General features: G+C 29.1%; 4 protein-coding genes and 1 long non-coding RNA gene across 5 annotated transcripts; 3 read left to right on the forward strand and 2 right to left on the reverse strand.

Moving 5' to 3' along the window:
• The first annotated feature begins 73 nt into the window (after positions 1–73).
• On the forward strand, positions 74–3,733 carry LOC126922222 (uncharacterized). Its single transcript, XM_050734614.1, has 3 exons — positions 74–283; positions 860–2,928; positions 3,018–3,733. Exons 2-3 carry the CDS (start codon positions 883–885, stop codon positions 3,231–3,233), a joined length of 2,262 nt encoding a protein of 753 aa, XP_050590571.1. The 5' UTR covers positions 74–283; positions 860–882; the 3' UTR covers positions 3,234–3,733.
• A 1,130-nt stretch (positions 3,734–4,863) lies between these two features.
• Positions 4,864–8,979, reverse strand: LOC126922310 (uncharacterized). The gene is made up of 2 exons (XR_007712696.1): positions 8,582–8,979; positions 4,864–7,343 (listed from the first exon to the last, which is right to left on the reverse strand). It is a non-coding gene; the product is annotated as an uncharacterized LOC126922310 (long non-coding RNA).
• Positions 8,980–9,068: 89 nt separating this feature from the next.
• LOC126922334 (protein HEXIM1) lies at positions 9,069–11,606 on the forward strand. Its single transcript, XM_050734815.1, has 2 exons — positions 9,069–9,299; positions 9,551–11,606. Exons 1-2 carry the CDS (start codon positions 9,069–9,071, stop codon positions 10,580–10,582), a joined length of 1,263 nt encoding a protein of 420 aa, XP_050590772.1. The 3' UTR covers positions 10,583–11,606.
• Positions 11,607–11,783: 177 nt separating this feature from the next.
• Positions 11,784–16,655, forward strand: LOC126922213 (DNA damage-binding protein 1). The gene is made up of 5 exons (XM_050734584.1): positions 11,784–11,989; positions 12,064–12,212; positions 12,512–15,237; positions 15,339–15,735; positions 15,805–16,655. The coding sequence occupies exons 1-5, from the start codon at positions 11,815–11,817 to the stop codon at positions 15,886–15,888; spliced, it is 3,531 nt and encodes a 1,176-aa protein (XP_050590541.1). The 5' UTR covers positions 11,784–11,814; the 3' UTR covers positions 15,889–16,655.
• On the reverse strand, positions 15,621–17,468 carry LOC126922297 (ADP-ribosylation factor-like protein 16). The gene is made up of 2 exons (XM_050734785.1): positions 17,104–17,468; positions 15,621–17,001 (listed from the first exon to the last, which is right to left on the reverse strand). Exons 1-2 carry the CDS (start codon positions 17,308–17,310, stop codon positions 16,681–16,683), a joined length of 528 nt encoding a protein of 175 aa, XP_050590742.1. The 5' UTR covers positions 17,311–17,468; the 3' UTR covers positions 15,621–16,680.
• Between the last annotated feature and the right edge of the window lie 216 nt (positions 17,469–17,684).

A 17,684-nucleotide genomic window follows, 5' to 3' on the forward strand; every position in this document is an offset into this window, starting at 1 on the left:
GCTATCTAGTTTATTATAGACTTCTCAATCTACTGATCTGTTATATATGGTTTTTAATGTGACTTTTACGTCGCAATTCGCAAACTAAGATCCTTGTGTTGTGATGTTATCTGTTTTGTAGTTTATTACATCAACGTATAAAATAATAAAACGAATGCTTTTCATTGTTACATAATCATATTTGATTTATGTAAACGAAGGTTGGTATACGATACGTAAATTATATCAAGCCTTTCGACGAATTGTTATTCGATAAACTGTGTCAATTAAACCTTTAGCTGAGGTAAGTTATGATATTAATAGTATTAGTGATTTTAGGATTATTATTTGGAAATTGTTTAATTACAAAAAGTATGGATTGTTGTTATGGAAAGTATGGAAAAGTTTTCATTGGTACGGATTACCAGCTGAGTCTATTGTTTTAAATAAAAACTAAGCTATTAAAAATAAAAACTCAAATTTATGTGTATAAATACAATTCTAGTCAATATTTAGTTTGACAGAAATTTATCAAAGTATTAGTTTTTATGAAATAAATAATTTATTCTCACTTTCATCTCTTTTGAAGTATGTTTATTAAAATGACATTTCTTAAATTCTTATTTTAAAGTTTTCCGTTTTATTTAAAAAATATAATTATTTCTACTCATTCAAAGTTAATAATAATAATAATAAACGTAACTTTTATAGATATCTGTCTTTAATATTGAAAATTTTCACTTTTATGTATGATAATTCTTAACATATGTATAAGGAATAATTAGTATAAAAAAGTATATTTCATATTCTCATTTATAAATTTTTTATTATTTAATTGTTCTTTCACATTATTACTTAATATTTTATATATATTTTTTAGATTCATTTGTTATTTATACAAAAATGTCTCCATATCTAATGAGAAAACGTACTTTGCCAACACGAAATTCTCAAGAGTCACAGTTAAAAGAGCAAAGTTCACATCCCAAAGTGAAATCTAAAAAAATTGTTACACGTAGCAGTTCTAATATGAATAAACAAGATTCAAAAAGTAAGAAAAAGAAAGTTATTAAACAGAAAAATAAAAATGTTTCGAATTCAACACAAATGTCTTTAAGAGAATCATTTCTAAATCAATCCAAAGTGAGAGTTCTACGTTCTCACAAAAATTCTAAAAATCCCACTAATAATAAATTAGTGAAGAAATTATCTCCTAAGAAAAGAAAGCCACCTGTTTATAAATGTGATTCACCAGAAAGTCCTAAGGAAAATACCAATGAAATATATGAATTTAAATTTGATATTAATGATTCAACTGAAAGAGTACCAAAAAAGCGAAAAAAAAGAGCTGTTATTAAGAAAACAATAGCAAAACAGAAAAAAAGAAATGTTCCAGTAAAACAAGTTAGCAAAGAACAATCAACTAGTAAACCTGGAAAGATCAAGAAAACAAATGTTGTTAAATTTGAAGGTGGTGAGCATATAGAATCTCTGATTAAAAATAGAAATGATGCATTAAAAGAGGAATTAGTGGAAAAGCCTAAAACAGATGTAGACATGGATAAAGAAGTAAAAGATTTAGAAGATATAGTCAGAGAAGAAAATACTGATGAAACAGTTACAAAACCTACAATTTTATCGATAGAAGATTTAAGTGATAGAAGGATTTCAATAACTAATATTTCAAAAACATCAGCCTCACATGATTTTAAACCATTTAGACCAACAAATATTTTTAATAACAAATTAACCATACAAAAAAAAGATGCGCTTAATTATTCTTTATTTGAAAAATCTTTGTCACCAATTGTAAAATTAGTAGAAGATTCTCAAATATCCTCCAGTCCCTGGAGAGCAGCACCATTACTTACATTTTCTCAAGTGAAAAATGTATTTCAAAGCACACCTCAAAATGATAAGTGTGATATTATTAATAAAAAATTCTTGCAAACATTAAGTAATGAATCGAAACAATTTGGAAATATAACAAAAACAAAAAATAGTTTACAAAAGAATAATGAAAATATCAACATAGAAAGACACATAAGTAATAGTACCCCTAAAAAAAAAAATCTTGTAAATTCCAGAAAATTTGGCACAGAAATTACAAATATAGATCATTCCTTACAGTTTAAGTCTTCAATAGAACAAATAAATGAACGAATACCAACTGAAACTGAAAACATTCAGCTAAATACTACCAATGTAACTAATATATTTAAATTTGATAATAATGAGAATAAAGTGAAAAATGTATTAAGTCCAAAGAATGGCTTTAAAAGAGAAGCAACAATGGGTAAAACTAAAATAAATCAAGGAAATATATTGAATATGCAATTTGATAAAGAGAGAAAAGAATATGATTCCCAACCTGGACCATCAGGTTTACAGAGCTATTCAATTTCTAACACAGATAGGGTATTAAGACAATCAAATTTAAATAATTTCTTAAATGTAACGGAAATGCCACAGAGTACTACAATCAAAACACCTCATGGAATTTTCGATGATGCACAATCAACACCAATTATTAGTAGAACCCCGAAAAAGGCTAATGTATCTACTATGGAGTTAAAAAATGCATTTGGTTTTAGTGATAATGATTCTAATCAAGAGGAGTCTCCTATTAAGCCTAAACATGAAAGAAATAAAGGAGAAAAACCCATTCAAACAGATATGGGACGCAATATAAAACCTATTAGATTATCAATTGGTGAAATAAAAAATAAGTTACTAACTAAAGAATTGAAAGAAGATATACACAATAAAGAAAATATATTAACTGAAAAGAAAGAAGTACAAAAGTTAGAGAAAAAGAATAAGAAGTCAATTGAGATTGTTAACTTCTCTGATACATTTGATATTTTATCTGAAACAGGTGAAAGATCAGTAGTTTCTGCACATAGTATTCCACTATTTGCTGATTTGGAACCATCTCATTTTACACAGGTATAATTCTATAGTTATTATTATATGAAATTTTTTAAATTATTAACGATACGCTTATACAAAAATGTATCTGTATATTTATATTTTAGCCTCCACGACATTCATATAAACGAAAACGTGACCTAAGGTTCAATTTTTTGGAAGAAGAAGACGAAGAAGAGGAAGAAAGAATAAGGAGCACTGGGACAAAACGAAAGAAAACTGATAAATTGAAAAAGGACCAAGAAGAAAGATTATTGAAGTGGGTTCAAGATATTAACAAAACATTTAGTGAGATAGACCAACATGAACTTGTGGTTGAATAAATCGTTAACTATTATTACTATTGTATTAGGTAAACGAGAAGGTTTATGTCGTTTTAATTAATGGGAATAAATGATGCAAATGACACAAACTTTCTTGGTTATGTAATAGAAAGATGAGATAACAATTACTAAAACCTTGAACAAATTTTGTTAATAGTCTTGTATCTTTTTATCTATATATGTTTTATTATTATTATTTTGTTCCCTAACAATATATGAATTTATAAAGGAAAGTGTTTATATGACAATGGATACTTAATGATTTTATACTTAGTTAAAGGATATCTTTATGTTTTCAGCCTACATACAAAATTATCTGAAAACATTTACTCACATAATTTAATATAGCTATATACTTGTATTTGTAAAAAAATTTTTAAATAGATTATATACTTTTTACATTATTAAGATATATAATATAAATGTACAAAATAATATAATACTATAAGTGGTATAACTAGAAAGTTACTAATAAAGAATATAACTATTTATATCTTTTACATACGTGCATATATTATTTTAGTAATAATAATATATAATCTAAAATAAATAATTTATATTTCGACACTTTTGTTTACTACCAAATCGATTTTTGAACAATTTTTTTTCATACATTTCCTATAAAAAATAAGTTTCTTGAATATTCATTAGATATTATTTGATATTGTCAATTCACATTGAAATATATTTTACTTGCATTAATAAATATTTTATATAAACCTAAGCATTTAGACATTTCTCTACATCCATTGTATATGCAAATATATTTATAGATATTTATAATATAGATTATGCATATATGTGTGAAGTATTAAAATCTCTTGTAAAACGTAAGTACCCACATGCTTATATGCATCCATACATGCTTTATGTTTCAACATAAATTAGAGTTTGTACGTTGTACATTGTACATCGTATACAGTTGTGTATTTGTATGCGCGCGCATACATAAATACTTATTATTGGACCTGATTTCCACCAAACGCTGTTACATTGATACAACTTTTAAAGAAAATATTTAAAAGGGCACTACTGAACATTTTTATTTAGTGAGTATTGCATAGAAAATACTGCTTATATCTCTACATTATGAACAATTATAACTTCATTAATTAGTTGGTAAAATATTTATATATGTAGGTTACAAACACATAAAAAAGTTATTGACTAAAAGTACACTTCTGCGTCAAAGTAATATGTGATAAAAAATATTCATTAAATATTTTACTGAAAATCATTTTCAAATTCTGAATTATTGTTTATTCATTAATTGTAACGCTATTACCAAAAAAGAGAAGATAAAAGTGTTAAGTAAACCAGATTTAATTTTTCAAATAGAAATTAAAATTACTTTTTCTGCTAAATATATCCTTTCCTCAAAAATAATTCAAATTAAGAGTGGATAGTGGTATGTATTGTATTTATAAATCTCATAATCACTTTTCACTTCTATGATCTATATAATATTAACATTTTGAGAACTGATGACATACGTTTAATTACAATTCATTATCGGTGTTGATTTTATATCTATCCGTTATGAGCTAATGCATATATATGCATATGTATCACAAAAGAAATAACCATTTTTGTCACCTAACCGAATTTCTAGAAACTGCAAGATAGTTCGAACTGTTTTAATGTTTTAATTTTTATATTTTTCGGATTAATATATTTATATAATTACATATATAATTACAATATATAATTACAATAAATTGAAATAAAAGGAATCAAATTACTATGTTAAGATCCGAGTAATTAATTTCCACATTACGATAGGAGATAGCGAAATATAGTCGAGTATCCCGTATTCTTTAGAATAACCCCACGAAATTCAATTACGTGCATAAAATTTGTCATGCTTGATGTCTTCTGTAATTATAATTACGTAAACTGAAATTATGCTATGAGGTACAAGAAAGTAGAAGGTATATTTTCAATGTGATTTAAAAGGAACGGATGGAGTATGTATTCTCTATGCAACTCATCCAACACTGTGACATACGATTCATGGTGATTAGCTACGAAACACTCCGTGTTTCTTACACTAGAGTGCATTTACATACACATATTGAGAGAGTTACAACGGAAAGTAGGTTCGGAACGAAGATAACGCATGGAAGAAACGCATTTACATACATATATCTAATATACTGGAGAAATACTAGCCAGATTACGTAATATGACAAAACAAGTCAATAATTTTAAACGCTTATTGTTATTCACCTATCTATGGCTTTTCAATTTCTGTTATTCTTAGATATTATAATTGAAACGCTGCGCAAAATTACCAACAAAATTACAAAATTACCATTCTGTTATTCTTAGATATTACAATTGAAACGTTGCGCAAAATTACCAACAAGTCTCTATTTCTGAATTTTCTAAATAATCTTTTTTTGGATGATAGAAAAATGTATATTTGTATATAATTTTTACTTTATTTAAAAAAGTAGGTATGAAAATATAAAAGATTTTATTAATTTATAGTTTCTTTCTTTTATTTACTAATAAACCTAAACTAAATCTTAACAGTTACTCAATCTATATGTACCTATACGACAGTCTGTCGATGATGTAACATAATACCTATATTATAATGGACATATATGGATATTTGGTGTTTTTATCCATTACATGACCAATTCAAGCGCACAATATTTACAAATAGTAATTTGAGCATAAAGAGTATCTGAAGAAGAAAATTCTGAACAAGGTGGCACAGGAGTCTCCTGCATAGAGGACGTATTTATAGTTGCGCTAGTCACGTATGTTATTCCATATTTCCTTCTTGAATTGTGATATGTATGTGCATGCCATTATATTGCATGCACTCTCTCATATAAGCTTCTCAAAAGCCAAACTTCACCTCCACTTTTTATACATTTTTAAATTTTATTGGTGTTCAATTTCATAAAGTATAATTTCAATAATATATATTTATATCTCTACTCTAAGAAATAATGTTTATAGTATCATTACATTGTTCTATTTTTTAATTTATGGAAGTGATTAGTATACGAGTTCTGAACGGTTCACATATAGGCTATAGTAATGCATCGAAAAACACATCATATTACATTGTTACGTGTTAAAACATATAATAAGTAAAATCGTAGTGTAAATTATCGGAAAGTTGGGCATCAACAATATTAAAATATTTTTAATTTCCATAAATCATCAATTACGCGCAACTAGTGATGACTCACAGTATAATGTTATCTTTATTCCGATCGCGATTATCTCGTTTTGTTCCTCATGTTCATTTTTAATTGAGAAAATTGTCTTAATCGTGTATGTAAATTTAATTAACGTTAAGTCGAATGATAAAGAAGAATTTATTTCGGAAGCGTCCTTAGAACGATAAAACAGATTGAATGTAAATAAATATACGGTCAAGATCAATAATTGCACAAAAAAGACATAAATAATGTATCTTTATTCGTTAAAACATGAAAATTTATTAATATATTTCTTACTTACGTAATACGAGTATATTAGCTATGATTAAACTGCAAATCTTTATATATTTATGGAGAATTTAAATGTGCAGAAATATATAGAATACATACAAATTTATAAAATATATAAAGTAAGGTACTCATCATAATATTTAAAAAGTGAAACACAAATCCCTATTTGTACAGAAATTCTATTTCTGTAGCTGTATTCATGAAAATATAAATTTACATACACGTACCCAGTCCAGTTACAGATTTCATTTCTGAGATTCTGGACACTTATATTTTTACTAAATGTGAAAGAACAAAGAGGCGAGCCGTTTATGAACATTCTATGTTATTTTTCATGTTGTCAAATTATAAAGGTTCATTATTTCGAATCACATAACATCAGATGTGTAAACAATTAAAGTCGATACGTATATAGAACAAGAAAAGAAAATCGTTAATAACGTAAGTATTATCACTTCCCGAAGTAAGTAAAACTTCTCGTTCGTTTGTCAGGTCTATATCTATGACAAGTATGCGATTAGCAAAATGTCGCTTGGTTGGAGTGGATATCTCATTAAATTAACATTGCTAAATATATTTCTATGTTTGATACTTGCTGCCCGATGTTCCACCATTGTCAATTGTACCATATAACCTGCAGGAATGTTACTTACTGAATATTGTACTTACACGTTGAGAAACATGCAACTCTTAACTAGGGAGAGATCAAATAATAGCTCGATAAGATTTACTTTGAAATATGAAAACTACTTATGATGTGAACAAAACATCAACGACTGATATTATTAAATCGAAAAATACGATATGTGCGAAAAGAAATCTGTATCTAGCTATTAATTCAATAGCAAGTGTGGAATTGAATGTGTATAATAAGCCATAACACAATTATATGTAACTATGTGTAAAGTAGGTCGACATATCTGTACCGCACCAAACACAATATGTATAACTTCGGTTTAGCAAATAATTTAGCTACGTCGTTTTACCTCCTCGTTACCTGCTACCCAACTCATTCTTTTACGAATTATAAACTTTCACGCTATTTCGATTAAATTTCTACTTTAATTGCAGATAATCGAGAAGAAAATTATCGCTCGTAAAAATTGTAATTTTTAAATAGAGGTGATTTATTTTATCATCTTATGTATGTTACAAAATCAAAGAAATAATTGGACAATTCCGATGATATATAAAAAACTTATTTTTGACGTGTCAGGGGCTTATGTTAAAAATATATACGTCATGTTCCGGAAATTTCTTAAGATCAAGCGTCGTTAGTAATAAACAGCGAAATTACGTTGCATTAAAAAGATATAAAACTGCTATCATTTCAGTCGTAGCATAGAAAACAGCATGTACTTACATGCATGTACATATATGTATACATACATACATACATACATTCTTGCAATCATACTATACATATATATACATCTCATCTAAAAGTAGTAGAGACATTATTAAACTTGTAATTAACTATGAACAGTTTTATGTAAAAAACAACTTCATACTTTCTATTTACGACTTATAAGCCCATTTCACCTGACTCGATCGAGTGTTGGCTAAAAACTAAAGGTTCTTGTTTAGTGCAGTTACAGAATCACAGATATACAGGGAACATATTGAATAACGTGAGTGTTGAACTTCGAGCCACAAACAACGAAATCACAATATCGCGAGGAATCGACTTAAAAAGACTTCCAATTTATTAGAAAGTACGATAGTTTTTACATTCCTTCTACAATATAGTCACCTACTTAAAGCTTGAATTGTTAATTATAACAAATTTCATTTGTACAATCTAATATGAATCACTCAGAAGTTAAATCGATCAACTCTATTTCTGATACATTACTTCATTTTAGTACTTACTATTAGTGCTTACGTTTTCAGGAACAAAATGATTTATCTTGATAGTCAGTTGATTTAGCTTCTTTGTGACTCTTAAGTATATTCTTGAAACATACAACCATTGAAATACCCAATTTTTCTGAAATACTATGATGATAAAGTATACTTGCCGTGTACATTTATCGTTCACTCTAGACAATAAACATTAAATAAAGAGTGTAGGGGTGCAGTGTATGGAAGTGAAGAGTCGCCATAGTCTCTCAGGGAGCAGTGTTTGAAGGATAAGCGAAAATGGCGGGGGGTTCGGTGGGAACAAATACATTTGCCCCACCTTTTGGAACAAACTCCCTACTCCTCCTGAAACGTTAGCACACGTCGCGCTTCGCTATCGCTAGGAATCACGGACAAATCAAACATGGCGATTCAGTCGCTATTTGCAGTGATGGTGTACGATTCATAAAACGAGAGCGGGAGGTATCGGTGGGTCAGGTAGTGTTTTTAAACGGTAATGAGTGCTAATATCACTGCAAATCACCGAATTCTGGTTAATATTACAAATATGGAGAATCATGATGTCAAAACTGTAATGGAGAAAGTATCGGGCGGCATTGATAAAGTACATGACGTGAAGGGCGTACAAGCAGAGCCGACGCCTGCGGCGTCATCGTTGTCTGTTACGGAACAAGTGTCGCTCTCTACTGGCGACAATACCAACAGAAATAACTATATCAAGAAAACCGTAAGATACCTTCTTTTGAACGTTTTAGAACACGCACCATATGAAAATTTAAATATTTCGAATAAATTATTAATTTTAGTTTTTCAGATTTATTTTTATAATGAAATTCAATTAAGGCTGATCTTATTAAATAATCTTAATATTCTTAATATAGTATACTTGCACATATATAGTATAATATAGCATAATATATAATAAGATAATTAAAAAATTGAATATTAGAAAGTAATGTAATTATTTTTATGTTTTAGTGTCATAAATTGTCAATAAAGCATTCTGGAAAATTTGAAAGTGGTAGTGGTAGTGGAGATCAGGAGGGAGGTCAATACGAAGATGGAATTGATATTGCAACGAAAAAAAGAAAGACTCGTAGAGGTAAACCTAAGCATAGAAAATTAAAACCATATTCTAAACAACAGTTGTCATATCAACAACAGCTGCGATATAGATCTAGAGGTCGATTGGCAAAAACTGGTAGACAACCTCCAGCACCTTATAATACCACACAGTTTCTTATGGATGATCACAGTGATCTTCCAGATCTTGACCAAAAGCTTTCAGAAGCTGCATCTTCAGAATTACCTGCTACATTTCAAAAACCATCAGCTCCTTCTCGTACACGAGATTCCAGTTTCAGTGTTGACTCTGATGAAGATTATTTTTATTCATCTCCAGAAGACGAAGAAGAATTTTTAACAAAGGAGTTCTCAACTGCATATGAAGACCTTCACGCTGAAAGATTGAGCACATTAAGTAAATCAGAACTGATACAGGAATATCTTCAGTTAGAAGCAAAAGTAGATTTATTGACAAAACGGTTACGTGGTAAAAATTTCCACCAAACAGAACAACGAGACTTAGAAAGCAACAGTAGTAGTACAGATTCAGAATCAGCAAAAAAATTAAAAATCTGTCAGCAACGGATCGATGATTTAATGCAACAGAATGAACAGTTAAAACGGGAAAATGAATCATTGAGAGCTAAGAGGCACAGCAGTCCAGTTTCAAGTGTTGATAGCGAAAGCGACAGTGATAGTACAAGTAATGGGAATAGGAGCAGATGTAGTTGTCTCCTTCCAAATTCTAGCTCTTCTTCGGAACTTATGGGATATGTTTCTAGAAGTAAAAGTAGTCAAAGAAAAGATAGTTCTGTGTCTAGTACTGATAGTAAAAGTGATACTTGTGATAGTAGCTCAAGTGATAATTCTAAGGCATCTATGACTCCAGTTAATCTTTCAAATGGTCATGTAAACGTTCAAAAAATTGATGGTCTCCCTACATAAATTATAAAGAGCTGTTTTTATGTACGAAAGTCTATTCAATGTTTTAAGAGTTAACGTACAAGTCATATTAAACATGTCATTGGATCTGCATATTTGCTTTGATCCTTGATTTAGGAAACAAGACTGGTTTAAATGCAATACAATTGCACTTATGCAGTAAAAAATCCTCTTCCTGATACTAGATATGTAACCTTAGATTATCCTTGAATGTGTCCTTACAACTTACTTCCCATGTTTCTTTTAAGACTGTTTTGTGTAAACTTGAATATGTGTAATGAAGTAGGAAATACATACCTAATCTTACGGAAGAGTAAAATTTATATTTGTGCAGACTAGATTGTTATGTGCTTGATAAAATTTGCAGAAGAGTTGTATATTTGTGATGTATTCTCTACAACGGTATTTTATCTTCATTTAGTATTAATTACGATGCACTTGAATTATCTACTAACTCTCTCATTTAATAATTTTTAATGAACTGCCATTTGCTGGTACAAATTATAAATTTGGGGTTCACAGATCATTAACTAATAAATTATAGAACTAGATTTAATCAAAGACGTAAATTAATGTTACAAATAATGTGATATTGTACAATTGCATAAATTTAAGGTATCAAGGTAGATATTAGTTTATGGTCTGAATATATTTAAAATATATATTAAAAATATATATTAAAAATATTTTGCACTTCAAATTTTTAATAAATTTGAAAGTTTCTTTTTTTTTTATTATAATTATTCTCTTGAAACTTAACTCAAAAAAATGAAATGAATGAGCTTCATCTAAAATGATTTTCAATAATATGAATCAGTGATTATGGGATAGCTTTACTATGGTAGAATATAATTCACCATAAAAGTTTAATAAACATATTGTTATTATCGTAAGATATATTGTAAAATGTATTGTAAAAATTAATTTCTTTTATTTGTTAAAACAGTGGTATATGAAATATTATATAAAAAAATGTCTTTGAAAAGTGAATTTAAATAATAGAACATTTTTAACATTTGATTGATAATTTTTTGTAATTGAATATAGCATACATACTTTCACGTCTTTTTTATGAATATGTTTTCAATTGAACTATATACATATATGTATATGTATGTATGTATAATTTGCCTAATTAATAATGGAAGAAGTAACTTCTGCTGAAAGGATTTTTAAACACGGCCTTGTGTTTATTGTGAACCAGGCTTAATACACTGTGAAACGTTGCTAACTTCATGGCGCGTGAAATTGAAAAGCACGCAAGGCCAGTGTTTGGTTTGGTCATATCTTATGGTTGTAGTATTAACAAATTTCCAAAAGTTGCTGTTGGACAAAATATTATGAAAGCGATGTCTCATCATTATGTGGTAACGGCACATAAGCCTACAGCTGTCACTGCATGTGTGACAGGTAAGTAGGAATAGATGTGCAACAAAATTTTCTGCTTACGTAGATAAACAATTATTTTCTTTTTACGTATGAAGGTAATTTTACTTCGCCTACGGATTTGAATCTCATCTTAGCAAAAAATGTCCGATTAGAAATATATCTTGTTACTCCAGAGGGGTTAAGACCACTGAAAGAAGTTGGAATTTATGGGAAAATTGCAGTCGTTAAGTTTTTTAGGCCGCCGGTAAGGTTATACTAGTATCTTTGTTTTATAACTTTCATGAAATATCCTATTTATTATTTGTGTTTTCTATGCTAATATTTAATACAATCAAATTCACGTATTTTATCGAATACGTATTTGCAATAATTTTATTGAGAGTAATATAACCTTGTACCTGTACAAAGAATTAATTATCTTTGATTCATGCATGGATTCATTGAGCATAGAAGTACATATATGTATTGATACGTTAGCATGAATTTTAAGTCACAATAAAATGATTTAATATATAATTAATGAATTATAATGTGTTTCTGCAGCATGAGAAAAAAGATCTATTGTTTCTTTTAACTACACGTTACAATGCTATGATTTTGGAATGTATTGGAGAAGGAGAAAATATAGAAATTATAACAAAAGCACATGGAAATGTAGCAGATCGTATTGGAAAAGCTTCTGAAACAGGAATAAAAGCTGTGATTGATCCTAAAGCACGTGTAATTGGTTTGAGATTGTATGATGGTCTTTTTAAAATTATACCTCTTGACAAAGACAATCCAGAATTAAAAGCATCATCAATACGTATGGAAGAACATCAAGTACAAGATGTAAATTTTCTTCATGGATGTGCTAATCCCACTTTGATTCTAATTCACCAAGATATTAATGGAAGACATGTCAAAACACATGAAATTTCTTTAAGAGATAAAGAATTTGTTAAAGTACCTTGGAGACAAGACAATGTAGAACGTGAAGCTATGATAGTCATTCCTGTACCTTCACCTATTTGTGGTGCAATAATAATAGGCCAAGAAAGTATATTGTACCATGATGGGAATACGTATGTTGCAGTTGTACCTCCAATTATAAAACAGAGTACTATTACATGCTACGCTAAAGTTGATAATCAAGGACTTCGATATTTGTTAGGAGATATGGCTGGACATTTGTTTATGTTATTTGTGGAACAAGAAAAGAAACCAGATGGTACACAAGTAGTGAAAGATCTTAAGGTTGAACTTCTAGGAGAAATTAGCATACCTGAATGTATTACATATTTAGATAATGGAGTAATATTTGTTGGTAGTAGATTTGGTGATTCACAGTTAGTTAAATTAATTACAAAAGCAGATGAAAATGGTTCGTATTGTGTTCCAATGGAAACTTTTACTAATTTGGCACCCATAATTGACATGGCAGTAGTTGATCTTGAAAGACAGGGACAAGGACAAATGGTTACATGTTCTGGAGCTTTTAAGGAAGGTTCTCTTAGAATTATTAGAAATGGAATAGGTATTGAAGAACATGCAAGCATAGATTTACCAGGTATCAAAGGTATGTGGGCATTAAAAGTTGGTGGTGGTAATTTTGACAACACCTTGGTCTTATCTTTTGTTGGACAAACCAGAATTTTGACTTTAAATGGAGAAGAAGTTGAAGAAACAGATATTCCAGGCTTTGTTGCCGATGAACAAACCTTTCATACTGGTAATGTTACAAATGATTTATTTATTCAGATAACACCAACATCTGCCAGATTAATTTCACATGAAACTAAAACAGTTGTTTCTGAATGGGAACCGGAGAATAAAAGAACTATTAGTGTAGTTGCTTGCAATGGCACACAGGTACTTTGTGCTACTGGAAATGATTTATTTTATATGGAAATTTCATATGGACAAATTGTACCAAAAGGATTTGCTACTTTACAATATGAAGTTGCTTGTTTAGATATATCTCCATTGGATGGTAATACAGAAGCAAAAATTGCAGCGGTAGGTTTATGGACACATATTTCTGTTCGTATCTTAACTTTACCTGCCTTGGAAGAAATTAACAAAGAATTACTTGGTGGTGAAATTATACCTAGATCTATTTTAATGACATGTTTCGAAGGTAATACATATTTGCTTTGTGCTCTTGGAGATGGCAGCATGTATTACTTTACTTTACATAAACAAAATGGTATACTTTCTGACAAAAAGAAAGTTACCTTAGGTACGCAACCGACGGTCTTAAGAACTTTTAGATCATTATTCACCACTAATGTCTTCGCATGTTCCGATAGGCCTACTGTAATTTATTCGTCAAATCACAAACTAGTATTCAGCAACGTTAACTTAAAGGAAGTAAATCATATGTGTTCTCTAAATGCAGAATCATATCCAGATAGTTTAGCATTAGCAACCGATAGTACAGTAACAATCGGAACAATCGATGAAATTCAAAAATTACATATTCGGACCGTACCTCTCGGGGAATCACCGAGACGAATTGCTTATCAGGAAAGTTCTCAAACATTTGGAGTAATAACGATGCGTGTTGATATCCAGGATAGTAGTGGTGTTAGTATTGTAAGACATTCTGCATCTACACAAGCAGCTTCAACATCTAGCAGCAGTCACATTGCATCTTACAATAAACCTACAGGACATACAGCTAGTGACATTTGCCAAGAAATTGAAGTACATAATCTGCTCATTATTGATCAACATACTTTCGAAGTTTTACATGCACATATGTTAATGCCTACTGAATATGCACTATCATTGATATCAACGAAATTAGGTGAAGATCCTACTTCCTATTACATAGTTGGAACTGCACTTGTTCATCCAGATGAAACTGAACCAAAGATGGGTAGAATACTTTTATATCACTGGAGTGATGGAAAACTTACGCAAGTAGCAGAAAAAGAGATCAAAGGATCATGTTATTCTTTAACTGAATTCAATGGAAAACTTCTTGCTAGTATCAACAGTACTGTTCGTTTATTTGAATGGACAGCAGAGAAGGAACTCAGATTAGAATGCAGCCACTTTAATAATATCATTGCCCTTTACTTGAAAACAAAAGGAGATTTCATTTTAGTTGGAGATCTTATGAGATCTCTCACTTTGTTGCAATATAAAACAATGGAAGGTTGTTTTGAAGAAATAGCAAGAGATTATAATCCAAATTGGATGACAGCTATTGAAATTTTAGATGATGATACTTTCTTAGGTGCTGAAAATTGCTTCAATCTATTTGTTTGTCAGAAAGATAGGTGAGACATTAATTTTTTAAATTAATTTAAATAAAAAGATAAACTTGTATCGAATGTAAATGTTTATATTTATTAATATTATGAGATAAAATCTATTTTAGTGCGGCTACTTCAGAAGATGAAAGACAACAAATGCAGGAAGTTGGACAATTTCATTTAGGTGATATGGTTAACGTCTTCCGACATGGATCTTTAGTGATGCAAAATTTAGGTGAATCAAGTACACCTACACAAGGTTGTGTTTTGTTTGGAACTGTTAGCGGAGCGATTGGTTTAGTCACACAAATTCCATTCACGTTTTATGAATTCTTAAGAAATCTTGAAGAAAGATTAACAGGTGTAATAAAAAGCGTCGGTAAAATAGAACACAATTTTTGGAGAAGTTTTAACACCGAATTAAAAATCGAGCAGTGTGAAGGTTTTATAGATGGAGATTTAATTGAAAGTTTCCTTGATTTGAGTCCTAATAAAATGGCAGACGTTGCGAGTGGTTTAATGGTAAATAAAATTGTCTCTTGAATTATATATATAATATATTGTACTTTTAATTTATTTCCTCCTTTATAGATCGACGATCCTAGTGGCATGAAAAAAGAAGCAACAGTGGATGATCTTGTAAAAATAGTAGAAGACCTCACAAGAATACATTAGATGTAGTTCTTTGGCTGATTTGTATAGTTTATTATATTTTGAAAAGCTCACAGATAGATTGATAAGAAAAATCTTAAATGTTTGGGTAACAAATTAAAAAATTTATATACAATTATCTATTTATCATTAATAGTACAAGAAAGTAGGAAAATAGATTTTTCTTCTTTTCCATTCTTGTGAAGATACTTTGTTATGTATATCTGTACTCTTGTACTTTAATTTTTTAATAACAGTTTACTTCAAATATTTATATATGCATATATGAAAACTGGTCAGAAAGTTTTTGAACTTATTTTAAGGATTTGTTATTCATACAAATTGACAAAACTGCGCTTCAAATACTGTTTCGTCAGTGTGTACACCTATTTCGATATTTTAATAATTGTGATATCGAAGATAACGTATTTCTTACAATAATTAATAACATTTATTTAAGTAGTACTTATTTTAAATGAATTTAAAAACTTTTTGATCGACTACGACAATTATCTTTTGTTTTTAAATGTCTTAGAGTGTTAAAGACTATTTAAGTTAATAATCAGTTACATTGATGTCAAGTTATAAAAATGTTATACGCTCAATTAATGAACTTCGCTTTTGATAATACTTCCACTTTTGAGCGTAATAAATTGTAAAACTTGACGAAGATTTGCTAATGATTTATATTACTATTATGTCGGTGTTAATTGCTGAAAAGTTACGTAGAATCCTTATATCTTTGTAACATTGAGTGTAAATAATAAAAAAATATTCACTTTCTGATAAAATTTTTTCGTAATATATATATTAAATTTACTTGTTTGCATTTATTGCAGATTTTAAAGTGGTTGGATCAAACAACCAGTTTCTTAATTCTTCGATACCTTGACCGGTCATTCCACTAGTTTCAAATATAGATAATTCTTGCGTAGCTTCCTTTTGTAGACGTGAATAATGAAGTATAAGTAAGGCTTCGTTGCGCATTTGACGATAAGAAAGGTCCATTTTGTTCAATGTTAATGCGATTTTTATATTTCGCAGTCTAGGGTCGAGTAATAATGAGTAAAGTAATACTCCTGCCGCGCTTATTTGGCAAAGATTGCTTGTATCTATTACATAAATAAGCTTCCGTGTCTAAAAAGCAGGATAATAACTTAGAAAATTATCGAAGATTTATTTAAAATTTTCAACCTATATATTTTTATTGTTCATAATCCTTTCGAAAAAAAGATTTACCTTTTCAAAGTAATGTTTCCATATTGGTGCCATACTACCACCTATTTCTTTAATAATCATATCAAATTCTCCGGTACTATTTTTTATTGTAAAAAGATTTATGCCATTCGTAGAAACAGTATGAGTCGCATTATCCATTTCATCTCCTTGTAATCGTTTCATTAAAAATGTTTTACCCGATTTAACAGGACCAAGACAAAGACACATCGTTTACGCTATTATACTTATTGAAGGAACATTGAACTTGTTATGTTTTTGTAAATTGATCATGAAACATGAAATTCATATGTACAGGAATGTATTGATTTAACAAACGTGTTTCTATAGAGAATAGATTACTTGTTATATTAGTATCAATTGATTATTCCATTATAAAAGTCTAGAATAACATTTGTGAAATGAAAATTAATAACATAGATTACAGAATATAAATATTATTCCTTAAGTCGATATAATTAGTAAAATTTTAACAAATGATATATGAGATTTGGATATTTCAGTACACGTTTCATAACTTTCGCACAATTTAATATACAAAATTTTAAAATTGTGTACATTACTACTGCTAGTTTACATAAAAA

Source organism: Bombus affinis, chromosome 11 (genome assembly GCF_024516045.1).
Source record: "Bombus affinis isolate iyBomAffi1 chromosome 11, iyBomAffi1.2, whole genome shotgun sequence".
Lineage (NCBI taxonomy): Eukaryota > Metazoa > Arthropoda > Insecta > Hymenoptera > Apidae > Bombus > Bombus affinis.